The 25,406-nt window shown below is 40.1% G+C and overlaps 1 protein-coding gene across 7 annotated transcripts in view; it reads right to left on the bottom strand.

Annotated features, from left to right (window-relative positions):
- Positions 1 to 8,626, bottom strand: part of Ntng1 (netrin G1) — a 338,851-nt gene extending 330,225 nt beyond the window's left edge. For 5 of the 7 annotated variants that reach the window (XM_028757374.1, XM_028757371.1, XM_028757368.1 and 2 more), the window contains exons 1-2: positions 8,059 to 8,626; positions 545 to 1,301 (exon numbers count right to left, since the gene is read on the bottom strand). In XM_028757374.1, coding sequence (XP_028613207.1) covers positions 545 to 790 — 246 coding nt within the window. In that variant the 5' untranslated portion in view covers positions 791 to 1,301; positions 8,059 to 8,626. Of the gene's footprint in view, positions 1 to 544; positions 1,302 to 8,058 lie in introns of those variants that run through there. The other 2 variants (XM_028757370.1, XM_028757369.1) reach the window with 1 other exon arrangement.
- Positions 8,627 to 25,406: the final 16,780 nt, after the last annotated feature.

Raw genomic sequence — 25,406 nt, forward strand, 5'->3', positions numbered from 1 at the left:
AACTTTGTCTTCTTAAAGTTGATTTACCAATGGATTTTCGTCTTTAACATAACTAACTTCACCAAGGCCTGGTGGCACACACCTTTAATCTCAATACTGGTAAGGCAGAGACAGGTGGATCTCTGAGTTTGGGTCTAGCTTGGTTTACAGAGTGAGTTCCAGGTCAGCCAGGTCAACAGAGAGAAACCCTGACTCATATAAAAATAAAGAAAAAGAAAAATCAAACAAATAAAAACATAACCCAGCTGACCAAACATTCTAGTTTCTATTCTAATATTTAACCATTAATTTGGCTTTTTGATTTGCCCTACTGAAACTTTTGGCTTTGTGGAAAGCAAGAAGTTCCCATCTGTCAATCACGTCTTGTGTGTCACAACCCAGTTAGGACAAGCCTCCACTAAGAATGAAGGTAGGCACTCAGCAACAAATCTGCTACCTGCAGATTTGGCTCTGGCAAACCAAGCCTTCACAATCACCACACCTGTTTGCCCATGAGATATAATGCCATTTGTGTGAAATATCCTGCTCAAAATCACTGCCTCACCATTGCACAGAACGACTCTGGAGGGTCTCCACAGGTAATATCCGGAGGATCCAGTTTCACTTTCAGATACTTTGTCATGTCCGTGGATTCTGGCTGGCAGGCCGTGTAATCCCAAACTTTCCCTTCTTCTGTGTAAATCAGACTCTTACATACATCATAATGTCCCCACACTAAAAGGTAGGGCTGCATCACAGAGGACACTGTAACCCACAGGGCATGGATCGACAGGAATCTTGACAAATACATCTCTAAAATCTTGGCAATCTTCGTGTCTTATATGCAATCAGTGTCTCTTTTAAATATACATGAGTATATTATACATATGTGTGTGCATCTATATGTATCTTTATGTAGGTAGGTCTGTATATATATACTTAAAAAATAGGCTGAGATCTCCAAGCAGATTCCAAACCAAATGTGACAGATTGAAATATTGTACGTGGTCAGGGATGCTGAGGACTTTGGTAGAAGCCTAACATGCTTATCTGTTAGGCATTAGCAGCTTGCAGCCTTTTCTCCTCGTAGAACATATCTATTAGACTTTTGTGAAAGATGTCCAGGAGCAGATAATAATTTAGCAAAGTGATGGCTCTCCTGTTGTACATCCGATAATCCTGAGTGATCCTCGGCGTTCAGGGTTCATCAGGGCTACTCAGATGCGCTGAAGTATCAGTATCACAAGCAAAGGGATGAATGTCTGTGGTCCCGTGTCTGTTTCCCATCAATCTTTTCTCCTTCCCCTTCTGGCACCAGCAACCTTTTGAAAACAATAAAAGTAAGAGTTACTGCCCTAGAATCAATGCATACTAGGAAATGTATAGTATGTTGACATTTTGGAGGCTCAGCACGATATAAAGCAAACTGGTATAAGAAAGGATAAACTTTCTGTTAGAAGCCTTGCTAGGATGAGCAGGGTACCCATACACACTGGGAAGCATTTTGATGGGAACGATCTAAGTCTTTCATAAGAAAGGCAGATGAATGTGTTCTAGGTGAGCTATCGGGAGAAGCAAGCTTCTGGATTTACACAGCTCTCTCAGAGCTAGCTAAAAATCTTTCAAGAGAACAACAGGATAATGAGAATCTTTATAATGAGGATGACAACTATGTGTATGCCTTTGTCTCTTGGCAAAGAGACCCTAAAATTCTCCAAGTTCCTTGTTAGCTTTGGTTAGAGGTGGGTAAGTGGAAACTGATCTTTTGCCTCAGTATTTGTGCATTACACTGGAAGAATTTAACATCTTTCTTTGGTTGTATTTATTGAAAAAGATAATTAGCCTCTCAGAAAATACTCAAAAAATAAAACCAAAGGGGCAAATATTCCTTTCTTCTATTTTCTTACATCTTTTTTTATAGCCATCACATCTGCATTTGCAGTTACTTTTGGTAACAGAAGAGAATTTATCCCAAAGGTGAGTTTTATAGGCTTGCTTAAAATCGAAAGCTCCATAGTAAAGCATACAATTTAAAATGCACATATAAAAATAGCCGAGGATAAGTTAACAGGCCATGAAGCACAATAACAGGGCACTAATTCTAAGAGAAAATTAAATTTCCATTCCAAAATACTTTGGGTAACTGAGAAGCAGCCTATGTAACTTACAGATACAAGTCAATAATGAGTTCTACTGGCAACTATTTAACTGTCCAAATCTTAATAAATATTAGTATTTGAATCCCAGGTGTGAAAGGATACTTTCTTAGTTATTGGCTCATCTTCCTAGCTCAAATTATTAGATACTTTTCAGTTTTAAAGTGACAAAATAAAAAGCCTACAGCTTTAGAAAAATCCATTATAGACTCTTCAATTCATATTAAACAGTTTAAATAAGGAAGAAGTTCTCTATCTTCAAGCAATCTTATAAAGGGAATTCACTATATTTAAATAATGCACTATCTTAAAATGAACTAAGCCACAGAAACTATGAAATGCCAACAGATGGTTGAATTGTGTTTCCATAGCAAAGTAATTTATAATAATTGCTTTATGGATGCAAGTGCAATTTTCATTATATTCGATTCATAAAATGTTATCATACAGCTGCAATTTGTGATATTTTCTATTAGGAAAAGTGTTGAATATTTGAGTTCCCATGAAGCAATAATTAGCAGTATGTCTAAACATGTATAAACTACAGATTTAAATTTGCTTCTTCTTTGTGACTTTGACACTGTTCAGTGGCATGCATTTTGAAATCTTAAGCTAAAAAGGAAAAAAAAAAAACCTTTACAGAGGCATGTGTTGTGTCTGCTGAAGCCTTGCTGCTTTTGTTTGTTTGTTTTCAAATTCATTAAGCTAATATTTTCAGAAACATCCAACACATTTACGATTAATATACTGAAAAGGTGTTAAGATGAAGGAAATGTACATTTCCTAGATTCGCTTTCTTTTTCAACTATGTTTACTACATCCCTATCATAGGAAGCAGACACTTTGGAAAGCAAAGACAAAGAGCATTAGAGGTGAGGTTGTCCAAAATCTACTAGTTCCAAAATTATCAACATCACCTTTTTAATTCCAAAAGCCAGCAATTTGTATGCCAGGAACAATATAATCTAAAAGACTTGGACCCAATGGGTTTGAGTTTGAGTTGAGTGAATATTTAGTTAAGATTAGTCTTTACCTTTTTAAACCAATACTGTTCCCTCATCCACCCATTCTTTGTTACTCTGTCCTATTGCCTCTTTTACCCCAGTGACATCATCTGTATATTTCTACATTAAACCTGTGGACAAGAAGGAAATGCTACGGAAATGCATGTCACTGTTATCAACTCCTGAAAGAGAACAGCACTTCCAATGCAAGGGATTCTCATTAAAGTCTACCAGAACTGTAATGACGGCCATTACACAGAATTATGGACTACATCATTGATCGAAGTTAGAGGATTGACAGGGGAAAATGCAGAGAGGTGCAAGATATTTGAATATGAGGCAGTTGCAGGACTGTGCGACAGATATTCTTGACAAGAAGCAGCCAATTACAGCTTAAATTTCTGGCACTTAACCAGTTGTGATTAATAGTTTTCCATTATATTACAGACATATTATTAATGTATTAAAAATGTCAAGCTTTGGCAAGCACTAATATGGCGTGGCCCAGTTGGTCTGCAAATTTACATTTAATGAGCTCCCATTGACACAGAAAAAGATATTGACCACAGCATAATGCAAATCAGTGTATGGTCATAAGCTATTCTTTAGCATAATTACGTTTTTCCTTTTAACATTGAAGTAGCATCCCCTCTTCTGGGCCCTTCATATGGAAGTCTCCTTACTTCTCATTATCACCCAGGCTACCTAATAAATCCTTCACCTTTCGTATTCGAAGAAACTAAATCTATGAACTTTAGTGACAAAGACGCCATATGAGAATCAGGGATTTGTTACAAAAGTGTAATTATGGGATTTTTCAAAGAAAATAAATGTTGTACAAAGAGAATATCATTTACATCACCACCTTCACTACTTAAATGCTGCTGGTTTCCAGCTGTCTGTCCTCTCAACCAGATTAAGAATATCAATATCTTCTTAAAAGCTAGGCCATGATTGCAAATGGCTAGACAAACTGATTAGGTGAAGGACAGCCAATGACATGTTTGGGGACTTAACATCTTAAACGCATCCCTTCTGGCATATAACTGAACTAATTCTAAACTATTGTGAATTTGTCTCAAGTGCCCATGTCACTAGGATAAGGGCAACTTCAAAAGGGTTCTGAGAAACTCAAGCTCCAAATCTGCATTTTTCCCACCTTGGGATCACAGAACAATCAAAGACTGCCACCATCTACATAAGAAATGAAATAGCAAGAAGTCCTTTTTGATTAAAAAAAAATTCCCATTAATATGCTAAGAGTCCATGGAACTCTGGTGTATGAATTTGCAGACCTAATAAAAAATGCAAAATTACATAATGAATCTCAGGTTGATAGGTATTATTGATTAGGGGTAAAAATAGGCTACCCAATGGCTTTGCATCCATGGAACATACATGTTCCCAGGATTGTGTAGCTGATTCCTTCTCACCTTGGATTAACTTTGCAGAGGAGATTTCACAAACCCTTCCCCTCATCCAAAAAAGAAAACAGTGTCTCCAAAATATTATACAAAACTAGTAAAACTTAAAACGATAAGCCATCATAGTCCCAAAACAATTGCTAATTTCATCATCTGAGAGGAAAATATTGTCAGAAAATCTACCAACTCTTGCTGGAGTTTAGGATTCTTTTTATTATATAATCTCACTAGGAAGTGGGGGTATGGTAATAGGCTAAATATTCCATAAATATACAGCTCATCGGGGCACCTGAAATAGACAGCTATTGACTCATTCTTTACAGGCATTAAGACTTTTATAGAATTACATGTTTCTGAATGGATATGAACAGAAGAAAAATTGAAAATAATCACATTTCATTGACTAAAGGAAATACAGAGGAAGCAACATACAAAGCCCCATAACCTGTCAAGATTAGCAGCTGTGAACAGCCACAGTGAGGTCACATGAGATTCATTTGCATTCCTTCAGTGTTCTTTGCACATGCCCGTCTGTTGTGAAAATAGGATCTTTGGGTTTCTTCATGAGAAACAGAGGCTCCTGTCTTTTTTATAACCATCTCAAAAACATAATGTAATTCAAGAATTTTGACAGATCTTACTCATAAGCAAGTATGACTGGGCATTACTTTAAAAATCATGGGAGTTTAGAGAAACAAGCACCACACGTTAGTATTTTAAAGATGTCTATTTTTATCAATAGAAGATCAATGATGGAAGTCAGTACATATTTTCTAGGATGTTTGCAGAGGGGCAATATGTAAAAATTACTTCAGAATCCACTAAACCTAAAAGAAGCCTGGCATTCCACTGTCATGTGAACGATAGATCTTTCCTTCTAATATAGGGAAGTTCAGAAATACAAGCTTCCACATCACAGATGAAAAATTCTACACCCACTTGAAGTTTGAAACAGAACTCCAGATTCTAAAATTAAAAACACTTTCTGAAAATATGATAAACCACTTACTTCCCTATAAAACAACAGAGTTCACACACACACACACACACACACACACACACGTGCACTTTTCAGTACTAACATATCCTTGCTTTCCTAAGTCGCATGAGATTTTATTTCCTTCCCAGTGACTTGAGGCTTCTGTCACTCAGAAATGCTCTTCAAATCCTTACCTACAGTAGCTACCAGCTAAGTGCACACTGGTTTAATTGTTTAGGCACACTGTCTGGTGGTTTGCAGAATAATAAGGGGAACTGAGAAAGATTTCCTCCCAATGGTTGATAGACAAAGGAAACTTCAACGTGCATTAGTTGCCTCCTAAAACAAAATTTAAAAAAAGCACAAACATAAAACAAGACAAAGCAGAATATTAGCCTGAATCATTTGAACCCATGCCCAGTGAAAGAAGACAAAACAAAACTTTAATAGGAGCACAGTCATATGTGCAAACAAAATAATTCCTTTTAAAAATAAGTATGATGATTCCCCTTAAATACAAACTACGAGAAATGCCAATACATTAAAAGCCAAATACAAAAAAATACTTCATGCTCTCATGTTAGTTTTTAGTGATGAAAGATATCTTATGTGGTGGATGGTATCTAGAAGGGCAAGCATCCCCCTTGTTAAGTGGAACAGCATGGCATGAAACTTGTCTGATGTATTTCTTCTTTGCACCCTGATTCCCTTGCAAGTATTCAGGTATTAATGAAAGACTGAGAGTTTCTTATGTTTAAAAATAGTCTTGGACAGTTGTTGAGCCGATTTCCCTCTGCCAAAGAGAAAAGCTGGTGGGCAGGGCATTGAAAGAGACAAAGTACAAACTGCTTGCAGACCGCCTGGCTGGTTAGAGGTACTTTACTCGTCAAGAACCACACAACTCAGAAAATCCTTGCCCTCATCAAACATCGAGAAGAAAACTTTCTAGCAAGCTTAATCACTATGCATATTTGAACAAATGATTTTGAGGGAAATGTCTTTCCTTTTTTTTTCTGTTAAGATAGGAAAACTTTTAGTATTTTCAGTCATCAAACGAGGCCTGATTTCCAGAGCAAAGCGGCTGCCAGATTCACCATATGTTTAGTGGAATTCTGAGTCTTGCTCAGAATTTTCCACTGCGAAGAGTGATAAGTTGCTTGATTATTCCTTAGGTAAGGAAATGGGCTCAAAAGAGACAGCTAGAGGACCTAGTATCTAAAAGTCTACACCTGGCACAACGGTAGGGACTCTGTCTGCCTGACACCTTCTCAAATAAAGTTGCTTTAAAATCTGCCATACACAACACCACTCCCCCCACCCCCATCCCCAAGGGTCTTCACTCCATGCCCTTACATAGACAGCTACTCTTAGGGAATATCAGGAGATAGTGGTGGGGGGGAGGGGGCGCCGAGGTCCCTGGATGAGGTTACCAAAACAAACAGCAGAGGGCGCAGTTTCTTTTTTTAAATCTAAGTTTCTCTCCTATGAATCACTTAATTGGTTATTTTGGGCCCAATAATATTCGGTATTATTTGCATTATATATAGATATCCACAGATCCATAGCAGAGAGAAACTCGATGTCCCTAGTCGAATCTATCAACTGATAATGTGAAATCAGTATGGGAGAAAAAGCTCCCACCAGCTTTCCAACGCGGAGTCTTTCCCTCCTTCCACGTTCTTCTCTCCCCAGCTGCACGATGTGTGGTAGTAATGCTTTAATCTCGCACCAATAAAGGAGATTTAAAAAGGGACTTCAAAGCTCTCCACAGGGCGAGCAACAAGGCAAGTTTTTATTTATTTTTCCCCCAGATGAGAAAACTGGAAAAAGAAAATTTAAATTAAAAAAAAGAAAGAAAGAAAAAACAAAAGCTTGTGCGATGCGTGTGGTCAGGTGTGTGTGGGAGACTTAGAGAGCGGCGCGTTGCGGGTGGGTGGGTGGATGGAGGCTCAGGGCTCAGGATGCAACAGCCAGCGACCCGGTGCTGGGCGCACGCCTGGGATGCGGTGTAGGTGTGAGCTGCGAGAGCTCGGGAGTGCGCACAGGCTCCCTGCTACCTCCTTAAGGCTCTTTCCAAAGTTCCTCGCCCACCCGGATCTCCCCTCCCGCCCTCGGTGGGCATCGGGGGTTGGCAGAGGGAGGGAGTGATAACTGGAGGGAGGGGACTGATGGAGAATTGCCACCCAGAGAGGCGCGGGTCGCTGGAGGAGAGTGGAGCGAGCTGCACTTACCCGGGCCCCCCGCTGACCCTCCGCGGGGCGGGAGCGCAGCCGTCGGCGCGGGGCGGCGGCCCTGCCCAGCTTGGTCCCGCATGGGGCGGCGACCGCAGCTTCGGGGACCCGCTGGCGGCGCACGGGGCGCGGGTAGAATAGGAACGCGGCGGGTGTGGACCTGAGCCGCTGCCACGGTAGCCCCGGGGTATCCCGCCTTGCAAGCGCCCTGTTGGCGGCGGGAAGGAGGAGTCCAGGGCCCCAGACCCCACAACACCCGGCGCCCAGAGCCCCCGCCCCAGTTACCTTGGTCTCTTGCCCCTGGGGCAGCCTCGTCGCGCGTCGCCCCCTCTCGGAGCCCGGACCCTGACGGGGGGGAATTCCTTCCCGTTGACGTCCTCTTCCAAAATGCAAAAGATCAGTGACTTTGACAGGTAGATGAGGGGGAGGGAGGGGGTGGGCGGAGAGGAAGGGAGGATGAGAAAGGTGCCTCTCCCTCCAAAAATACAGTGGGATTAGGAACCAAATCGCCGCCTTCCGAGGTCGGCAGCCTTCTCCGCTCGCAGGCTCCCCGCGCCGCCGCCGCTGCCGCCACTTCTCGCCTTAAACTTTTACTGTAGGATTTTTTTTCTTTCTCTCTCTCTCTTCTCTGTTTCTATTCCTTTCTTTTCTTTTAAGCCGCAGAACGATTTTTCCCCCCCCCGGATCCCAGGGGATCAGAACCAGCGGCCAGGCGGCTCTATCCCGCTTGGCACCGCTTTCATTTTATTTCAGATGAAGACGTTAGGTCTTCTTTTTTTTTCTTTTTTGTCAGAAGCGACATAAATCAGGACAATTAGCCTTGGCGCCAAGAAGATCCTCTCGAAGCAATTTCGCCCCGGTTTTCTTCGCGCATTCCTCCACTCAAGTCAGAAATGTCACTGAACATAGCGTTGATGGCTGCGAGACGCGACGCACCCAAAGTCCGTTTGATGAAATATACATGGCCCCAAGATGCTTCTGGATTGTGGTTCGCGGCTTCCCAGCCCCCGCCCGCGGCTCCCGGCCCGGACCCTGCTCCCAGCCCGCAGCCAGCTCTCGCAAACTTAGGGGCGCGGACGAATTAGAGAGTGAGCGCCAGGGGCCGGCAAAGCGACGAGCGACGGAACAGCCCCGGGAAGCCGCAGCCCTCGGAGGGGTGGCGCGTTCTCACTTAAAAGGAGATCTTCTGCAACTGCCAGCGAGTGGAAGGATTGCAAAAAACCTTACACTACCTCGAGACCTGGGCGCTCCGAGCGGTCCTAACTCCGTCCCGCTCGCTGCTTCTGCTGCTGCTGCTCTGGCCACCGCTGCCACCGCGCAGGGACCTCCGGCTACGGGGACAAGACCACCTTCATCCTTATCTCCCACCTTTGTTGATACTCAGAAGCATGGTTGCTACAGGTTCCCCCTCTATCTACCCTTTACTTCTGCCCCCTCCCCTCCTCTCTTGCATTACCTCCCCACACACAAGGAAGCACACCCTCTTCACCCTAACTGGGAGCACGGTGGGTGCTATTTTTTTAAACTTGGAATTAGTTTGCCTAGCCAGAGCTTCCAACCTCCTTGGTGTGAAACCTATCCCACTTTAAAAAGTTGAAGTCCAAGTAGGAGTTCTGTATCACCTGCATCCTTGGTTTTCCCGGTTTGACTGGACAAAAGCCACCTGGCCCCCGGGCCTCCTTCTCCCATTAATAAGTCTCAGACTCTCCTAAGATTCCCCCTAGCTACTTGCTAATGTGAACTGCAAATCAATCTGACTTACATAGGAACGGAGAGATTTTAATTAGAAAAAGGACATTGTAATGAGGAAAAGAAGGATCTCACAAATACATAAGCATTTTAATGGCAGCCCCCAAACAGCGCTTTTCCTATACAGGAAAGGGAATAGGCCATGTAAGAAAGTGGGCACGCATGGGCAGATAAGCTGGTGTCTTGACTAACACGTGATTTGATTTGACAAGCAACCTGTCTCTGTGGTTCAAGGATTTGAGGGAGGAACTGACAAGGAGATGCTTGCTCAGGCTGGTGAGGGTAAGAGGACAAGCGGCTAGTGTTAGGGAGACTGAGTAGAGATGTTCACTCAATGTAAAACAAAGGGTCAGAAATGGGTACCCGTGAGCATCAGGTCACTAGCGAAATACCCCAAACTAAAGGTAGGCAACTAAAAGAGGCAGGGACATTTTCCAGCCATGGCTGGGAATGATGTTGGCAGAGAGCCTGTGTGGCCAGAAGGCTACTAAATTGAGGCCTGAAAAGGAAGGGGGATTCCAAACAAGGTTCCTGTCCAGAACCTTGGCCTCCCTTCAACACCACAGAAGACAGGGAATCCTCCCAGTGTTCCTTCCAGGACGGGAACCTGAACTTTCTCCTCTCTGTTCCTTTCTCTTTGTTCTTTGACCCTGAAATTTCAAGAAAGGAATCACCCTTGGGGGATGAAGCTGCTGGCAAGCCCGCAGCCATTGCTGGCTCTGCCTCTAGTCTAATCTCCTTCAGGTTCAAAGCATATTGATACTGTGGAACTACTATATACCCACCAACCCATCCACCCACTAACCCTCCCTCTTGGGCCCCAGAGCCCTGTCTTTTCTTGAGGTGCCTCTGCCAGAAGGAGTGACACAACATCCACAGTGGTCATCTCACCTCTTACTGTGGCCTGGACCCTGGACCACTGACAGCTATGAGTCTTTCTTCTCCTCACTGCCATTTGCAATCAGGCCGAAAGATCCCTTTGTGAGTTCTAAGTTTCAACATCAGCTGATGCTTAGAAGTATTTCTTCAGTGCAACGAAAACAGATTTATACAGGGAAAACAAAGAGAGAGAGAGAGAGAGAGAATTCCCTCCCCAGATATACTGAGATCTTTGAAATATTGGTCACTACTACAGCTAACCCCTTCCTTCTTTCTGATTCATGTCCCCATTTCAGGATTCTGGTTTCTGTTGAGAAGTCTTTTGTGACTTGTAGACATCTCACTACTCTTTGAAGCAGACAACAGCCCCACATAGATCTGCTGGGGAGATGGGGCCATTTCATGTCTTCCATGGAAACAGTAGACCTTCCAGAGCTGGATTTTCACTTAACCATGTGCCTGACCTTTGCAGAGACTCAGAAAACAACTAACTGAACACTTCGGTCTGAACTCTGGGGAGCACATCAGACACCTCAGAGGCTTTTTGTAAACGCCCAATTTGGTTTTCTTCCAGTTTTGTTTCCTCCTGCCCTCCAGTGGGGGTTGAAGTGGAGAGTTTCGGTTCTCAGCGATGGTATATGTTCTTTATAGATATTCTAAAGCAGAACTTTGTGTGGATGTGACAAACCAAAGTTGTGTATCCATAAACTAATGCAAGCACAAATTAAACTTGCTTTCCTGAATATATCCTTTCACGTTCCTGTGTGCTAAGAGTCAATCAGAAGCTTACTTGAGTTATTTCATTGATGTCACGAAAAATAAATACAGGGCATACTTTACCTTTTGCCTTTAGCAAGTGCCACACACACACACACACACACACACACACCTATATATTTAGCTTTCTTTGGACAGAATGATTTTCTGTTTTTATTTAGCCTTTCAATTCTCCTTTTCCTCTCTTCTTTTAGAGGTAAACAGTTTGATCTTTCAGCTGTCTGGCGTTGGCTCCCTGGCTGGTTTCCACACTGCCTGAATTCTTCTTCAATTTAGATATCCATTTATTTGTAATCCTGTTAGATCTCTAACTGTTGCTCATTTTTTCTAGGTTCTTAGCTTCCCAAAATCACTTTAGAGAGTTGGCAGGGTGTGTGAAGACTTGTAACTCCAGTGTGCCAAACTGCTAGTGATGGCAGATTTGCAATGTACCTAGTCCAAGAGGACACATGTCGTTTTATAACTACAATACAGCACCAGATATAAAGTAGGTATAAGATAAATGTTCATTGCTGGTGTGAACAAACTTTGGCTGTTTGGGGGTTTTACTGAACTCGCTCTGGTAACGGGAATTAATCTCCAGCTATTAAATTAGTTTAATATCCAAATCAGGGGAGTCAGGGATTTATGGTGACTGTAAAGAAAATTCCACAGAGTTAGTGGGATAATAATAACAATAACAACAACAATAACAACAACAACAACAATAATAATAATAATAATTTTCACTTGTCTGGAGGACAAATGAGATTGGAGTAACATAGTAGTTGGGTTCTACTTAGAGACCCCTTGTATGTTGTAGATGCCTGGATCTTTGAATTGTCATGTAGTGGGAGGAGGGCTAGTGAGCTCTAGAGACCCTTTAGTAAATGAACTAATTCCATTATTAAGAAATCTACACTTGCGACCTAGTAACCTCCTCAAAGCCCCACCTTCAAATGGCATCCATCACAGGTGGGGATTAAAATTTAAACATGTCATGGGAGTGAACAGAAAAATTCAGTCAGTTACCAGGGACAAAGTCTATCTAAATAATTATATACTATGTCAAAGGACATAATATAATATATAATAATATATATAATTATAGTTGCTGCTTGTGTCCAGTAAAATTATCTGCCTAGCAGTTATCAAGCCTTTGGCTCTCTCCTGGCTTGCCCATGTGCTCCGGGGCATGTTTTGTTACAGAGCCATTAGCAGTCTCATTTTGACAGGTTTCAAAGTTCTTTTACCTAAAGTTCTAAATGCTTAAATATTTTGACATTCAAACCTCAAGCAAGCTCTAGACACCTGACCCAGGCTCTATCATTAGGATATGTTGGCTATTAGGATATGGTATTGCTCTGCTACAGTGTTACCCAAGGAGCTGTATTTTAAAGCTATACATTGAGAAAACAGTCTCATTTAGTTTCTCTCAGGCTGATGACAGAAGTATCATATAAAAATAAAACAAACTTCACACACTTACAGGGTACCAATGCTGGAACACAAAGACTAAGCTAACATTATAAAGCATCCATTGGTGGTTAACGGCTGATGCAAGGAACATAATCCCCAGCAAGCATATGCTTTTTAATAAATGGCACTGCATATGAGAGTTTGGAAATAATAACATTTGTAATTTCAAAAAATATAGCATTGGATTTCTTTTAAGAGAAAGCACACTAACTTAAAAAGATGGGTTTTAGTCACATATTTCATCAATCATTTCTATTCTAATCTGAGAGCACTAGAAGTGTTTTTAAAGTGTTCGTACATTTGTTTACCCTCTCTCATTCATATAAAGCCAATAGCAATTCTTCCTTAATTAAGATATGACACCAGACATGGTAATTCAACCAGTTAATTTGTTGAGACCAGGAGATTCTAAGATGCCACTACCTGCTTTTTGTAGTTTCTTTCTTCTTTACTCCCTCCCTTTTCTTCCTTCTTTCTTGTAATGATTTTTTTCAAGTTTATTTTTCTTGAAAGTATATGAGACAAGCATGTCATCAGCAGGTATGGATTATGCTGTGGCCTCTACAAACTGAGTAAGATTGTGAGAACTCTTTCAGTATGTCTAGTTTGCCAGCTGAAAGCCATTAACCTGTTTCAAAAAAAAAAAAAAGAGATGAGATCTCATCATTAATTTGATGTATTGGCTGAGAAAATTCATTGTCAAAAGTCAGAAGCTGTGAGCATTTCCTCAAAGGAAATCTCCATACTTTCAGCTACTCTACAGCAGCAGCAGCAGCAGCAACAACAACAACAACAACAACAGAAAAGCAGTTCTATATAACCGAGAAGGAAAAATGTATAAATGACAGGTGAATAACTTCTCTTGTCTACTTCAGAGATCTTTCCATCAAACCCATCCTAACAGTCATTCTATTCAGTTAACTTTGGGGGAACTCACAGTCATTTGTGGAACATTCCTGGGTATATAAATACCAAACTTAATCACAGTGTTCAGAAATCACTTTGGAAGGAGAGTTGGAGAAATATCAGTGATGTGCATCGTAAGTGTGATTAGAAATAAGTTAAAGAAGGGATCACTGTAACTGTGAAACCAAGAGATGTGTTCCATAACCAAAATGGGGTAAAAATACACAGACAACTCTACCTGCCCAGTGATCCAGACAAGGATGCAGCGCAGCATCATGCCTTTGTAAGCTGCCATGTAAATATGGAACAAAATGCAATCAAGGACCAGTGACACCTCAGTAAACCACTGCAATGAGAGAATCCTTGATATGGACTGGGGCTAAGCAGCTACAGAGGAGAAAGCTGAGAATGTGTCTGGACGAAGTACACCTCCAACCAGATGCAGACACATGTTCCTCGTTTTCTTGATTTCTCCCTTCTGAGTTCAGTTTGAGGTTTACCAGTCTCCAGTCATTCCTCTCACTGCTTTTGGTGCATCTCCACCACTCCATTCTTGAACCTGAATGGAAGTAGTGGGTGGGAGCTGGCTGCTGGCTGCTGGTGAGTAAGGCCGATTCATGCCAAGTGGCCTTTACTTCCTAGTGGGTTGCCTTCTTCCTTCGCTAAGGTTCCCACTGCTGAGAGCATGACTAAGTCTCTTAAATCCTGCTTCCATTTGTAAGGCAAAGGAATGAGAGCAGAGGCATTATGAAGCCTTCGTACTTCAATAAGCCAGCAAGACACCCAACTGTCAGGTCTCTGACCTCTGAAATCCTATAGAAAATAACATAAGCATCAGAGTTCTATGATCTCATAGAATATATTTCCTGTTCTCCTTACCTGTTCTTATTCTTCTCAGACATGAATTTCACGTCTACTCTGTGCTAGAGACTACACTGGAAATAAGATTACTATGGCAGTCTCTTGTGTGGCTTACAATGTTTAGTAAAACAAACTTGTGAACAGACAACAGCACATTGCCACAGGAACTGAATAAGAAGCCTGCAAGATACAAAGGAGCTCTAAGATCCTTCTTGGGAATGCAGGACAAAGACGGATAGACTGAGTGATTCATGCAGCATACCTCAGAGAATAAATAGTTACCCACTGAACACACAAAAGAATAAAAGGTTTCATTGAGATATTGCAAGGAAAGCCAGGAATGTGATCTGAGAGAAAATATTTTTGGGATATCCAAATAGTTTGTGATGACTTCAGCTTACAACACATAAAGATGGCCATTGCGGTGAACACTTGTAATAACTTTAACAACAAAACCCCAAGACAATAATTGAAGACAACAGAGGAAACTCGGAAGGAAACAAGCCATCTTAGGTCATTTACATCAAGGCCTATAAATATGAATGCAATTTTCCATTAATGATCTAAAAGTGGAAGCTTCATGTATTCCAACCTAACATGAGCAAATACTCAAATACTTCCCACTGAGTTCTTAAAAATCTGTATTGAGGACAGAATGATTTTAACCATCAAATAATCTTATTTATTTATTTATTTATTTATTATTTAGAGTGTATCACATGTTTGTTTTTTTTTTTGCTTTTTTTTAATGTTTTTAAAAGCAGGCTATATGGCTTCCTAGTGGAGTTGTGTACTTAGATTGGTATTAAAATTAGTCAGATTTTCCTGAAAAAGTGGCAGCAGTACAAGGAGGTGACGGAAGGGCAGACTGGGGACTAGGAAGCTAAGGTCCAGGTGTAGCACGTTAGATAATAGACAATTGAATCACACATAGCCCCAGTCTCCAGTTAAGCCAGACACAAAATGACCAGGTCCTGCCCGTTCTTCCATGCTTTGCATATTTGCCATCCTAACTACCTGTGTTCCATTCCAACTTCATACTGAAAACCACTATTAGCCCATCATTGTGTTGCATGCTTTTAGTGCTAGTACTCAGAGGCAGATCTCAAAGGTTTTTGAGGCCAACCTGGCCTATCTAGAAAATTCCAGACTAGCCAGGGGTGCATAGTGAGACCCTGTTTCAAAAAAGAAAACAAAACAAAATAAGAAACAGCAAATTCTTAAAATTTAAAACCTGTTCATTGAAACAAAAGAAGACAAAACAGAATTCAGAATTCTTTTCTCTTTTGTAGCAGAAAGTTAATTAGACTCTTACACATTTCTGACCTGAAGGTTGGGAGCAATACATGTTGGCACTGTGGATAAAAACTGAATCATCTTTATATTTTTTACCTGCCCTCCTCACATACTCCCACTGCCTTCCATATTTACAAACTTGAGGTTTTCTTGATAGCTATGAAAAATGAGACTTTGGAATCACTCGTTGCATCAGCCTGAAATTATATATGTGCCTACCACCATGAAGGGTGAGTCTGCAATAAGAGTGCTAGGCTGTCAGTTATGGTACAACATCACACACATACAGACAGACACACACACATACACACAAATGCACATGCATACACACACAAACACACACAAGCACAGACACATGCACACGTGCGTACACACACATGTATACACACACATACACACACAGACGACACAGACTCACACACACATGTGTTACTGTTAGGATCGTAAAATAACTTACAAACTGATAGGTAAAGAAAGTCGAATGTTCAAGACTCCTTAAGATATTTGGAAGCATGAACTTTTCACTTCCAACAGAAAAATAACAGATAGACATAAGAAGTTTAGCTTGAAATCTCCTAGACGGACAGAGAAAATGAGACAGAGAGACAGGGAAAGAGATGGAAAAATTTCAAGAGGACTCCCCCCACCCCAGAAATTCCAACATGATAGGAAAGCAGGTAACAAAATAGAAGTAAAGGAGGAGCTCCAGCCTGTGTTATTGGACTCTCTCCCTGTGTGAAGTTACATAAGTCATTTTCACTGCTTCACTCTCTCAATGATAAAATGAGGGACTGAGTTTGATGAATTGGAAGCAGTCGCAGGCTCCCTGCCTCTGCAGGACCTTGGTGGCCTGTTACAGAGCAGGTAGCTGGGCTCATCCCACAGCAACTGACTCAGCATCCACGTGGGTGACTCCCACTGAACCACCGTGAAGTTTGGGCAGCTCAATCTTAAACTGTGCTTCAAACTTTTATATTTTGAGCCTTGCTTTCAGGTTCGGATTAATTTAAATGAAAGCTAAGGTAAAAAAGAAATCTAGTTCTCATATTCTTGGATAATGGATAAAATCTCTGATTTTTAAAAATTGTATATAAATTCCTATATATTAAAATTAAGTGGGATATAAGTTTGATTCCCTGAAAGATTAGTTACAATAAAGGCCAAGGACTTTGAGACCATATTTTTAAGGCATAAAGAAATCAGGCATTTGCCGAATAACACAGATAATTTGTAGCTATGCTCACTGAGGTCCAGTTTCTAGAATATATGTATTAGCTATATGTATTATATATATGTATTAGCTACCATAATCTTTCCTATAAATTTATTTCTATACTAGTAAATACCAGGTCCCTGAAACATACCAGAAGATCCAGTCATGGGGTATTAGAAGCTTTTTGAAAACTTCATTCTGGTTAAGGTTTTCAAAATCAGTCAGTAGTTATCAGACTTTCTTTACCAGCATTAAATAATATGTGTATGCGAAATGCCCTTGTACTTAGTTGACTGTTCAAAGACTTCCACACAGGTCAGACCCTCACAGCATTCACATTAAAACATATGTTAACTTTCTAGAAGCATGTGTGTGTTTAATATGTGTAAATTTATAAATATATTTTCATTTTTTAAATTAAAGGTATTGTAAAAATGTATATACACAGGTAAGTGTCAAACCAGAGTTCGAGCACTTGGTGCAAGGCTTTGAAAAGGTACAGCCTTAGTTAACTGGTTGAACTTTCTCAGCCCCATTTTCCTCAGCTGCTAAGTAGAAATAATGGGAACGAAGTGGAGAATCCTGTGAGACTGTCCTGAGGATTAAATGTGTTATTTGCTTAAAAAAACGTAAAAGATGCTTTGTGAGTATTTGCTATGGTTTATTTGACACATTATGCTACCAAACATACTATTAATGCTGACTTTAATCCTGACATGTATTCATTTTCTTAACAAACATTTTAGGTCATCTATTATGCAAACAATGAATCAAGCACTCTGAAAAATAGGTTCATAAGTATCAGATATAATCTCTATTCTAAAGAACTGGTATTTTACGTGAGGACAAATTTCACACAATGTAAGCATGAAATTTACGGAGAACAAATGTTCTCTGATTGGGATTATTTCCCTGAAGCCTGTGGGAAAGGGAATTAGCTGTTCTAGGGTTGGAAAGCAGAGGGAGTTCACCAGGAACCAGGGCAAAAGAAGCTGGTGATGGCAAGCCATAGGAGACTACTGTAGGCGAACTTCAGAGTGGTTGCAACTAAAGATTATGTTAGAACATGTATGACCTACATCTGAAAAATTAAATAAGCAAATAGAACCATGCTCCTTGAATTTTCCAGTGAAGAGGTAGAAATGTATCCAGGAGATAATATAGATGAAATTCCAAGTGGAATTCCCATTATTCCTGTTACAGCTGAGGACACTGGACTGAGAACAGTTAAACCAGTAAGTAAGTCAAGGCTGTACATACACACTTCTGGTTAGGCCATGAGTCAAGGCTTTGAACTCTGGTCTTTGACACATGCCAATATACTAGATAACATTTCACAATAACTCAGAATGAAACATGTGGAAATATATTTGTAAATGTGTACATAAGATAAATTATCTTTGAATTTTTATGGAAACAATATTCTTCAAGAATCAAAGTAAAGAAATGTTAGGTGCTAGGACAATGAGATGATACTGAGATTTCTCATAAAAATTGCTTAAGGAGCTAGAACCCTAAGACAATGGAAGCTCCCAGGAATACACAAGGATGACCCTGGCTACGACTCCTAGCAATGGGGGACATGGAGTCTGAAATGGCTATCTCTTGTAAGCAGGCAAAACTTCCAATGGAAGGATTGGGACACAACTGAGCCACAGAACCTTAGGACCACAATTTTTCTTGCCTGAAAGAGATGCAGGGGTAAAAGATGGAGCAGAAATTGGCCAACCAATGACTGGCTCAGCTGGAGACCCATGCCATGGGAAAGAGATCATTCCAGACACTATTAATGATATTCTGCTATACTTGCAGAAAGGAACCTAACAGAATTGTCATCAGAGAAGCTTCACCCAGCAACTGAAAAAAAAAAGCCCAACCAGATTCAGAGACCCACAGCCAAATAGTAAGGAGAGCATGGGAAATCTTGGGGAAGAAGGGGAGGAAGGATTGAAGAAGTCTGGGGGGTCAAGAACACCACAAGAAAACCTATAGAATCAATTACCCTGGACCCATAGGGGCTCACAGAGTCTGAACCACCAACATACATTGGGTAGAGCACACATGTAACAGTCATGAAGCTGGATCTTCTTGTAATACTCTTAACAGCAGGAGTAGGAGCTGTTTCTGACTATATTGCCTGCCTTTGGATTCTTTCTCATAATTGGGCTGCCTCGTCTAGCCTCAATAGAAGATGAGCCTAGCCTTACTGCAACTTGATATACCAAGGCTGGTTGATATCCATGGAGGCCTTTTTTTTTTTTCTGAGGAGAAAGGGAGGAGGAGTGGATACAAGGGGAGGAGAGGTGAAAGGTTGGGACTGGGAGGAAAGGAGGGAGGAGAAGCTGCAATGGTGATGTAAATAAGTAATTAATAATAAAAATTCCTTTCCTTAAAAAGTACTTCACAGAAAAATAATTTTAAGTTGAATACCCCTCTTCTCCTATTCCTTCTTTTCTGAGACAGAATTCCTTAGCTTAGCTGACTGCCTTGGAACTCTCTGTGTGGACAGGGCTGATCTTGAACTCAGAGATTTGCCTGTCTTTTCCTCCCAACTTCTGGGTTAAACGTATGCCACTATGTGCCTAAATATTCATTTTAAGATAGATGACAATAAACACAGTCTCATGAAAACCATAATCTTTTTACTTTCAATCAACTATTCGAAATACACAAAGCTGTCACTCATTGAATTGAATGTGATCTGAACACACTGTATACGAGCTATTCTGCAAAGCTGAAGTTTATTGATGGATTCAACTAAGGGAGCTCACACCCCAGGTGGGGACCAAAGAATGGGAACAGCAATCACAATATAAACAAACATGACCTTTCACATTTCAACGTAGGGAGCTCATACCGCAGGTGGGGAGGAAAGGATAGGAGCAACATCACAGTAAACAAATGACTTATTACATTTCCAAAAGAAATAGATATGCAAATGAGAGAAACAGGAAAAGACAGCAGGATTTGGAATGAGTTGCAGAAGGAAATGAGTATTCAGTGTAGATATCACAGAGAGAAAGATATGCCAAAGGTTTATGGCAGAACAAGAGCTGGACCCATGGAGGGAGAAAGGAATGTTCTTATGGAGGAAACCAGGAGACCAGAGTTCACCTAGAAAGAAGAAGTCAGTGTGGATAGAGATGAAGGGACTTGTGTTAAAAATTGATGGAAATTTATAGAAAATCATCTTTCAGACTCATGTTTATATCATAATCAAATTTGGGCCTTGAGTAAATATCATATAGCCATCTGGAAGACAACCTTTTCTCTTTCAGGAAAATTATATATTCCTGAAAGACTCAAAACTACATACATATACACATACACATACACATACACATACACATACACATACACATACACATACACATACATATAGACAGAGATACATGTGTACAGGCACAAGCATAGGTAAATACAAACCATGAAGAACAGTGCTTTATTTTTAATTTGTGATGTTAGCTTGTACTATTATGATTATTAAGATCACTAATTTTATCTGGGGGTTTCATTTTTGCAACTTTTGGCATTTTCTCCTCTCATTTTAGTTTTTAATCTCTCCCACTCTTATTAGCCATTATGGATTTTAAAGCTATTTAAAAGATACACACAAAATACAGCTCCTATCAAAAGAAGCAGCAAAAATGAGATTGAACTGGGAATAAAGCTTAAAATGCTCACCATCATGTTCATGTGCCACCACTGTACCCAGGTTTACTAGTGGATAATAAAAGAGTGGTCATGTGACACAACTGATGACATGTTAGACAGAAAAAAAACTCCTAGGTATATGAAGACAATATAGCCACACAGTGGTTCATCCCTGAAATCTCAGCCTTTAGGAGAATGAAGGGGAAGACTGAGCGGCAAGGCTACCTGGGCTTGTAGTGAAGTCCTGTCTAAAATGACAAAGTGTAATTTTTATTGTGGTATGAATATAAGCAAACTTCCTGAACTTCTTCAAAAGTAAATATAGAATAGTAGAGCAATATTTTACCACATTCCTGCAATAGACACAAATAATAAGAAAAACTATTTCATGTGGAAAGACAGTTCAATTTATAACTTCCCTTGATTGCCTTGAGCATCTCTGGAATAGACATAGTATGCACATGAAATGTCCTTCCAGAAAAAAAAATCACATTTTCTTATTTACAGTATCATAGAAGTATATGTTTACAAGCGCAGCAGATTACAACTCTGCTCTTTGTTTCACCGTTAGATACAAATTCAGACCAAGTGAGCATGGGCAGGATTTCTTGTTTTATTATATGTCTTTATTAGGAAGCCTGAGAATGAAAACCTATGGCTTGGAACCCAGCTTCTGTTCAGTATGTTCCAGAGAATGATCAACAAGAAACCACACTTTCAGTTTTGAATGAGTTAATATCATAGCAAGCAAAAGTAAATAAATAAATAAAAATACCTATAAAAATGTTTCACATGAACACAGCAGGTAAACCAATAATAATCTGCTTAATTATGAGACCTGTGTCTTTGTATTGTTAAATGCCATATTGTACATATCTGACCCTATAAATGCATTAAATATTTACAAGCATTACACTTAATTATAATATTAGAATTAAAATGTTACATTTTTTTAAGGATGTATCACTGAACCTCTTTATTTTCATTGTCAGTCTTGATGCTGAAAGGATACCTTCATAGTTAAGAGCACCAATGGTCTTCCAGAAGATCTGGGTTCAGTTCCCAGCACCCACATGGTAGCAAAGAACTGTCTCTGTAACTCTGGTTCCAGAGAATCTGGTACTTTCTTCTGGCCTCCATCAATACTGTATTTCATGGTGCTCAGAGATACATGCTGATGAAACACTCATTCACATAAATGACACATAAACAAAACTTTTTTATAAAACCTGGCAATCGTAAGGGATTCATCTTCATAGTTCTTCAGCTGTAATGGCTTCCTGAAAGACAGAGGGTGATGCCACATTTGCAGTGATGCACGAGGGTCCTCTAGCTGCTCTGGCTTGACATTGCTTTAGGACATTTTCATTTTTCATTTGGGGTGCATGCCAGGAATATGTCCTGTTCAGTAGCAAAGGAATACATCTCATAAAACTGGTAAAAGAAGATGTATTGGATATTTTACGTATTTACATTTCAGATGTCATTCCCTTTTCCCATTTCCCTTCCCTAGAAACCCCCTATCCCATCCCCCCTTCCTTTTTGCTTTTATGCCACTTTAATTACATGCAAGTATTAAGGTCAGTTCTAGGTTGAGGAACTAGCAATGCAATAGATGCAAATAGTCAAGGAACAAGCAAGACAATAAACACAAATAGTCAAAAATAAGCAAGGCAATAAACAAAGTTCCATGAATATTCCCATGATCACTGCTTCTAAGGGCTTATCAGGATGACCAAAATACCTGAGTCTACTTCTCTGTCCTAGCCCAAGGTCATTTTCATATCTGAAGCCTACTTCTTTGTTCTAGCCTAATATTTATTTATTTATTTGTTTATTTTCTATGTTTTTTTTGTTTATTTTGTGGATAGGGGAAGAAAGTAACACATACCATGGTGTACATGCAAAAGTCAGAGAACAGCTTACAGCAGTTGCTTCTCTTTTTCTATCATACAGGTTCCATCCCGGGATTGAACTCAGTTCAATATAGCCTAATATTTAGATTCCTGCTTGAAATTATTTCTTTGTTCTAGCCTAATGTCAGATTCCTGCCTGAAGCCCACTTCCTTGTCCTCGGCCAATGTCATATTCTTGCCAAGCAGCCCATTTCCTTGTCCTTGGCTCAAGTCATATTCTCACCAAGCATCCCCCAAAGCTCTCTGCCAAAGCTCCTTTTTTATTTCATAAAAGAGACTGAGCCTGTCTTAGGTCATTCTTCCAAGAATGCCTTCCTAAGACTGGTAAAATTTTTACAATTTGAAATAACTTCTGATGTGGTGACTTTCAGCTTTTTCCATTAAGAGCTGGATCCCAAAGTGCATTCTGCCTATCATATGTGTCCCCACCATCCGTTCTTCTCTTCTGTTCTATCAACAAAATTCTCACTGAGAGCATTTCCCATCCTTTAAAGGAAATGTATGTAAACCTTCCAGGAAATATCCTTAACAGAAAGAATCTGATTTCCTCATCCCTGTCCTCCTTCCCATTAAACACAGAGATGACATCCAGTGCTAGAACAACCATCTTGAATTCTCTTGGAAGCCAGATGTGGAAGACTGCAAAATAATGATAAACAACCCTGTCTTCCTGGTGTAAAAGGCCACCGCATCAGCTCAGGGCTGCTGTGCTCCCATGGTTACATGAAGTTATTTGTTGTAGTTGTAAGCTACAAATGTGGCTTACAAAATACAACTTCTCTGTTATCAGAATTTCAATGAATTATCCATATCCATCACCTCCTGTGCGAATTATGCCACATCTTGTCTCCATTACCGATAGTAAATAATAATAATAATTTTAGAGCTGGGAGATGATTCAGCGGTTAATGTGCTTGAGTGTTGGAGTTTGGATGTCTTTACAAAAATGCTGGAAAGAGGCTTAAACTTATAACGAAGTGCTCAGAAGACAGAGGCAGGAGGTTCTTAGAATAAGCTGGCTGGCCAGACTAGAGAAAACAGTGAGCCCTGATTTCAAGAGAGAGATGCTGCCTCTGTTTACTCTAGAACAAACAGACTCCAAAGTCAACCTTGAGCCTTCACACACGTGGCCGCACAAATAAAAGCAGAGCTGCACACAAATGGGTCCACACCCATGTAAGCATGCATACACATACACCACAAACACATGAAGGAAATAAAAAATAATTACACTCAAAATTCTGGATTGATCTTGGTGTTTGGACTTCTTAATACACATTTCTGTACCATGTATTCTTTTTACTCTCTATATTCTTTTTAATTAATATCTTTTTAATATAGTTCTTATTTTTTAATAAAGTTATATGATAATGAAAGGAAAAACTAATAATAGCTTTTTGTAGTGACCTAATTCTAGACTCTGAATTTTAAAAACTGTTTGAAGCAGTAGTTTAGTCAGTTAAATGCTTGTGATGCAAGCATGAGGATCTAAGTTCAGTTGATCTCCTGGGGGTCAGGGGAGCCGCAAATGGTGACATGTGACTCATATCCAAACACTGGAGGGGCAGAGACAGTTGAGTTCCTGAGATTTGCTGCCCAGCCAGCCTAGACTCCTTTGCAAGTTTCAAGACAAAATAAAGACTTATGGGTTATCCCTAAGTCAAGATACTGAAGGTTGACCTCTGACTTCCATGAACAATGCATGATGACCTTCACACACGTACACTGGTATGCATACAAATACAGAATTATACATAAAAAGTTGTACAGCATGTCTCTAACCATAGCGCCCACTGCCAAGGACCAGATTTCTCTTACCCTACTTTCTCTTACTAAGGGCTTCATTTGAGCAGATTTATCCAACATATGTTAAGGAGAACATTTTGGGAAGCTATGAGTGCATAGAAGCCAGCTAAAGTGAAAACTCAGAAACCAGATATGTCCATCTTTGGCCACTTGCCACTGACGCTAGCCTAATTCTTTTGGTTTATATCTTTGGCTCTCTATCTTAACCACTGTCTGAGAATTGGGGTAATGAGATCTAGATCATAAGCCACAGTTCGTCTGCTTCATTCCTGGTAGACACTCAATAAATGTTGACTGCTAACTGCTTTGAGAATATTTTGAAGTAAAACCACAAGTGCATGAAAAATTTGACTCTCACTAGTGAATTGTTAGCAATTGTTGAAACTGAGCGTATTTCTGGCCTCGAAAACAGAGTTGAAGCGTTTACCTACTTTTGAGTTATGCTTAGTTGACCATTTATGGAGTCAGCCAATTACACAGAAAGAAATATTTAGGAAAAAAAAAGTCTCTGCATTGAGTATATGGGCTGTTTTGCTATTATTATCAACTGAACAACACAATATGATAATTATTTACACACTATGTTGTATTAACAATTATCAGGAATTGAGAGATAATATAAAATATATGAAAGGTGCTTACAGGGCTTTCAATAATTTCTATACCTTTTTATATAAAGAACTTAATCATCTGAAGATTTTGATATTCAAAGGGGTATCTACAACCCATTTACACAGATGTCCAGAGTCAACTGAACAAGAGGATTCTTGATGAGCAAAACAACAGCCTTCAGCACTGAGAAACTGCCTTCCTAGCAGAGGGCTGTCTTCTGTCTGCTGCTTTCTGTGCCTTCTCTCCACACAGTCACCTTTCTATTGAATCTGGAAGAAGCTTTCTTGGCTGCTTGGGCTCCTGTTAAAAGAATGCCTTTGAGTTAGCTGATATCCTGGTAATCCTGCAAGTCTGAAATCTGGGTCCATGGTGGACAAAGGCAGTAGAATGGCTACAAGTTCTACACCAGCTCTGGTCTACATAATGAATTTCAGATTAGCTAGGCCCTCACAAAACAACAACAGCAAAAAATGCAGAGTGATGGAAGGGATTTGAGTTAGAAAAGC

Source organism: Grammomys surdaster, unplaced genomic scaffold (assembly GCF_004785775.1).
Source record: "Grammomys surdaster isolate TR1022 unplaced genomic scaffold, NIH_TR_1.0 126158, whole genome shotgun sequence".
Taxonomy (NCBI): Eukaryota; Metazoa; Chordata; class Mammalia; order Rodentia; family Muridae; genus Grammomys; species Grammomys surdaster.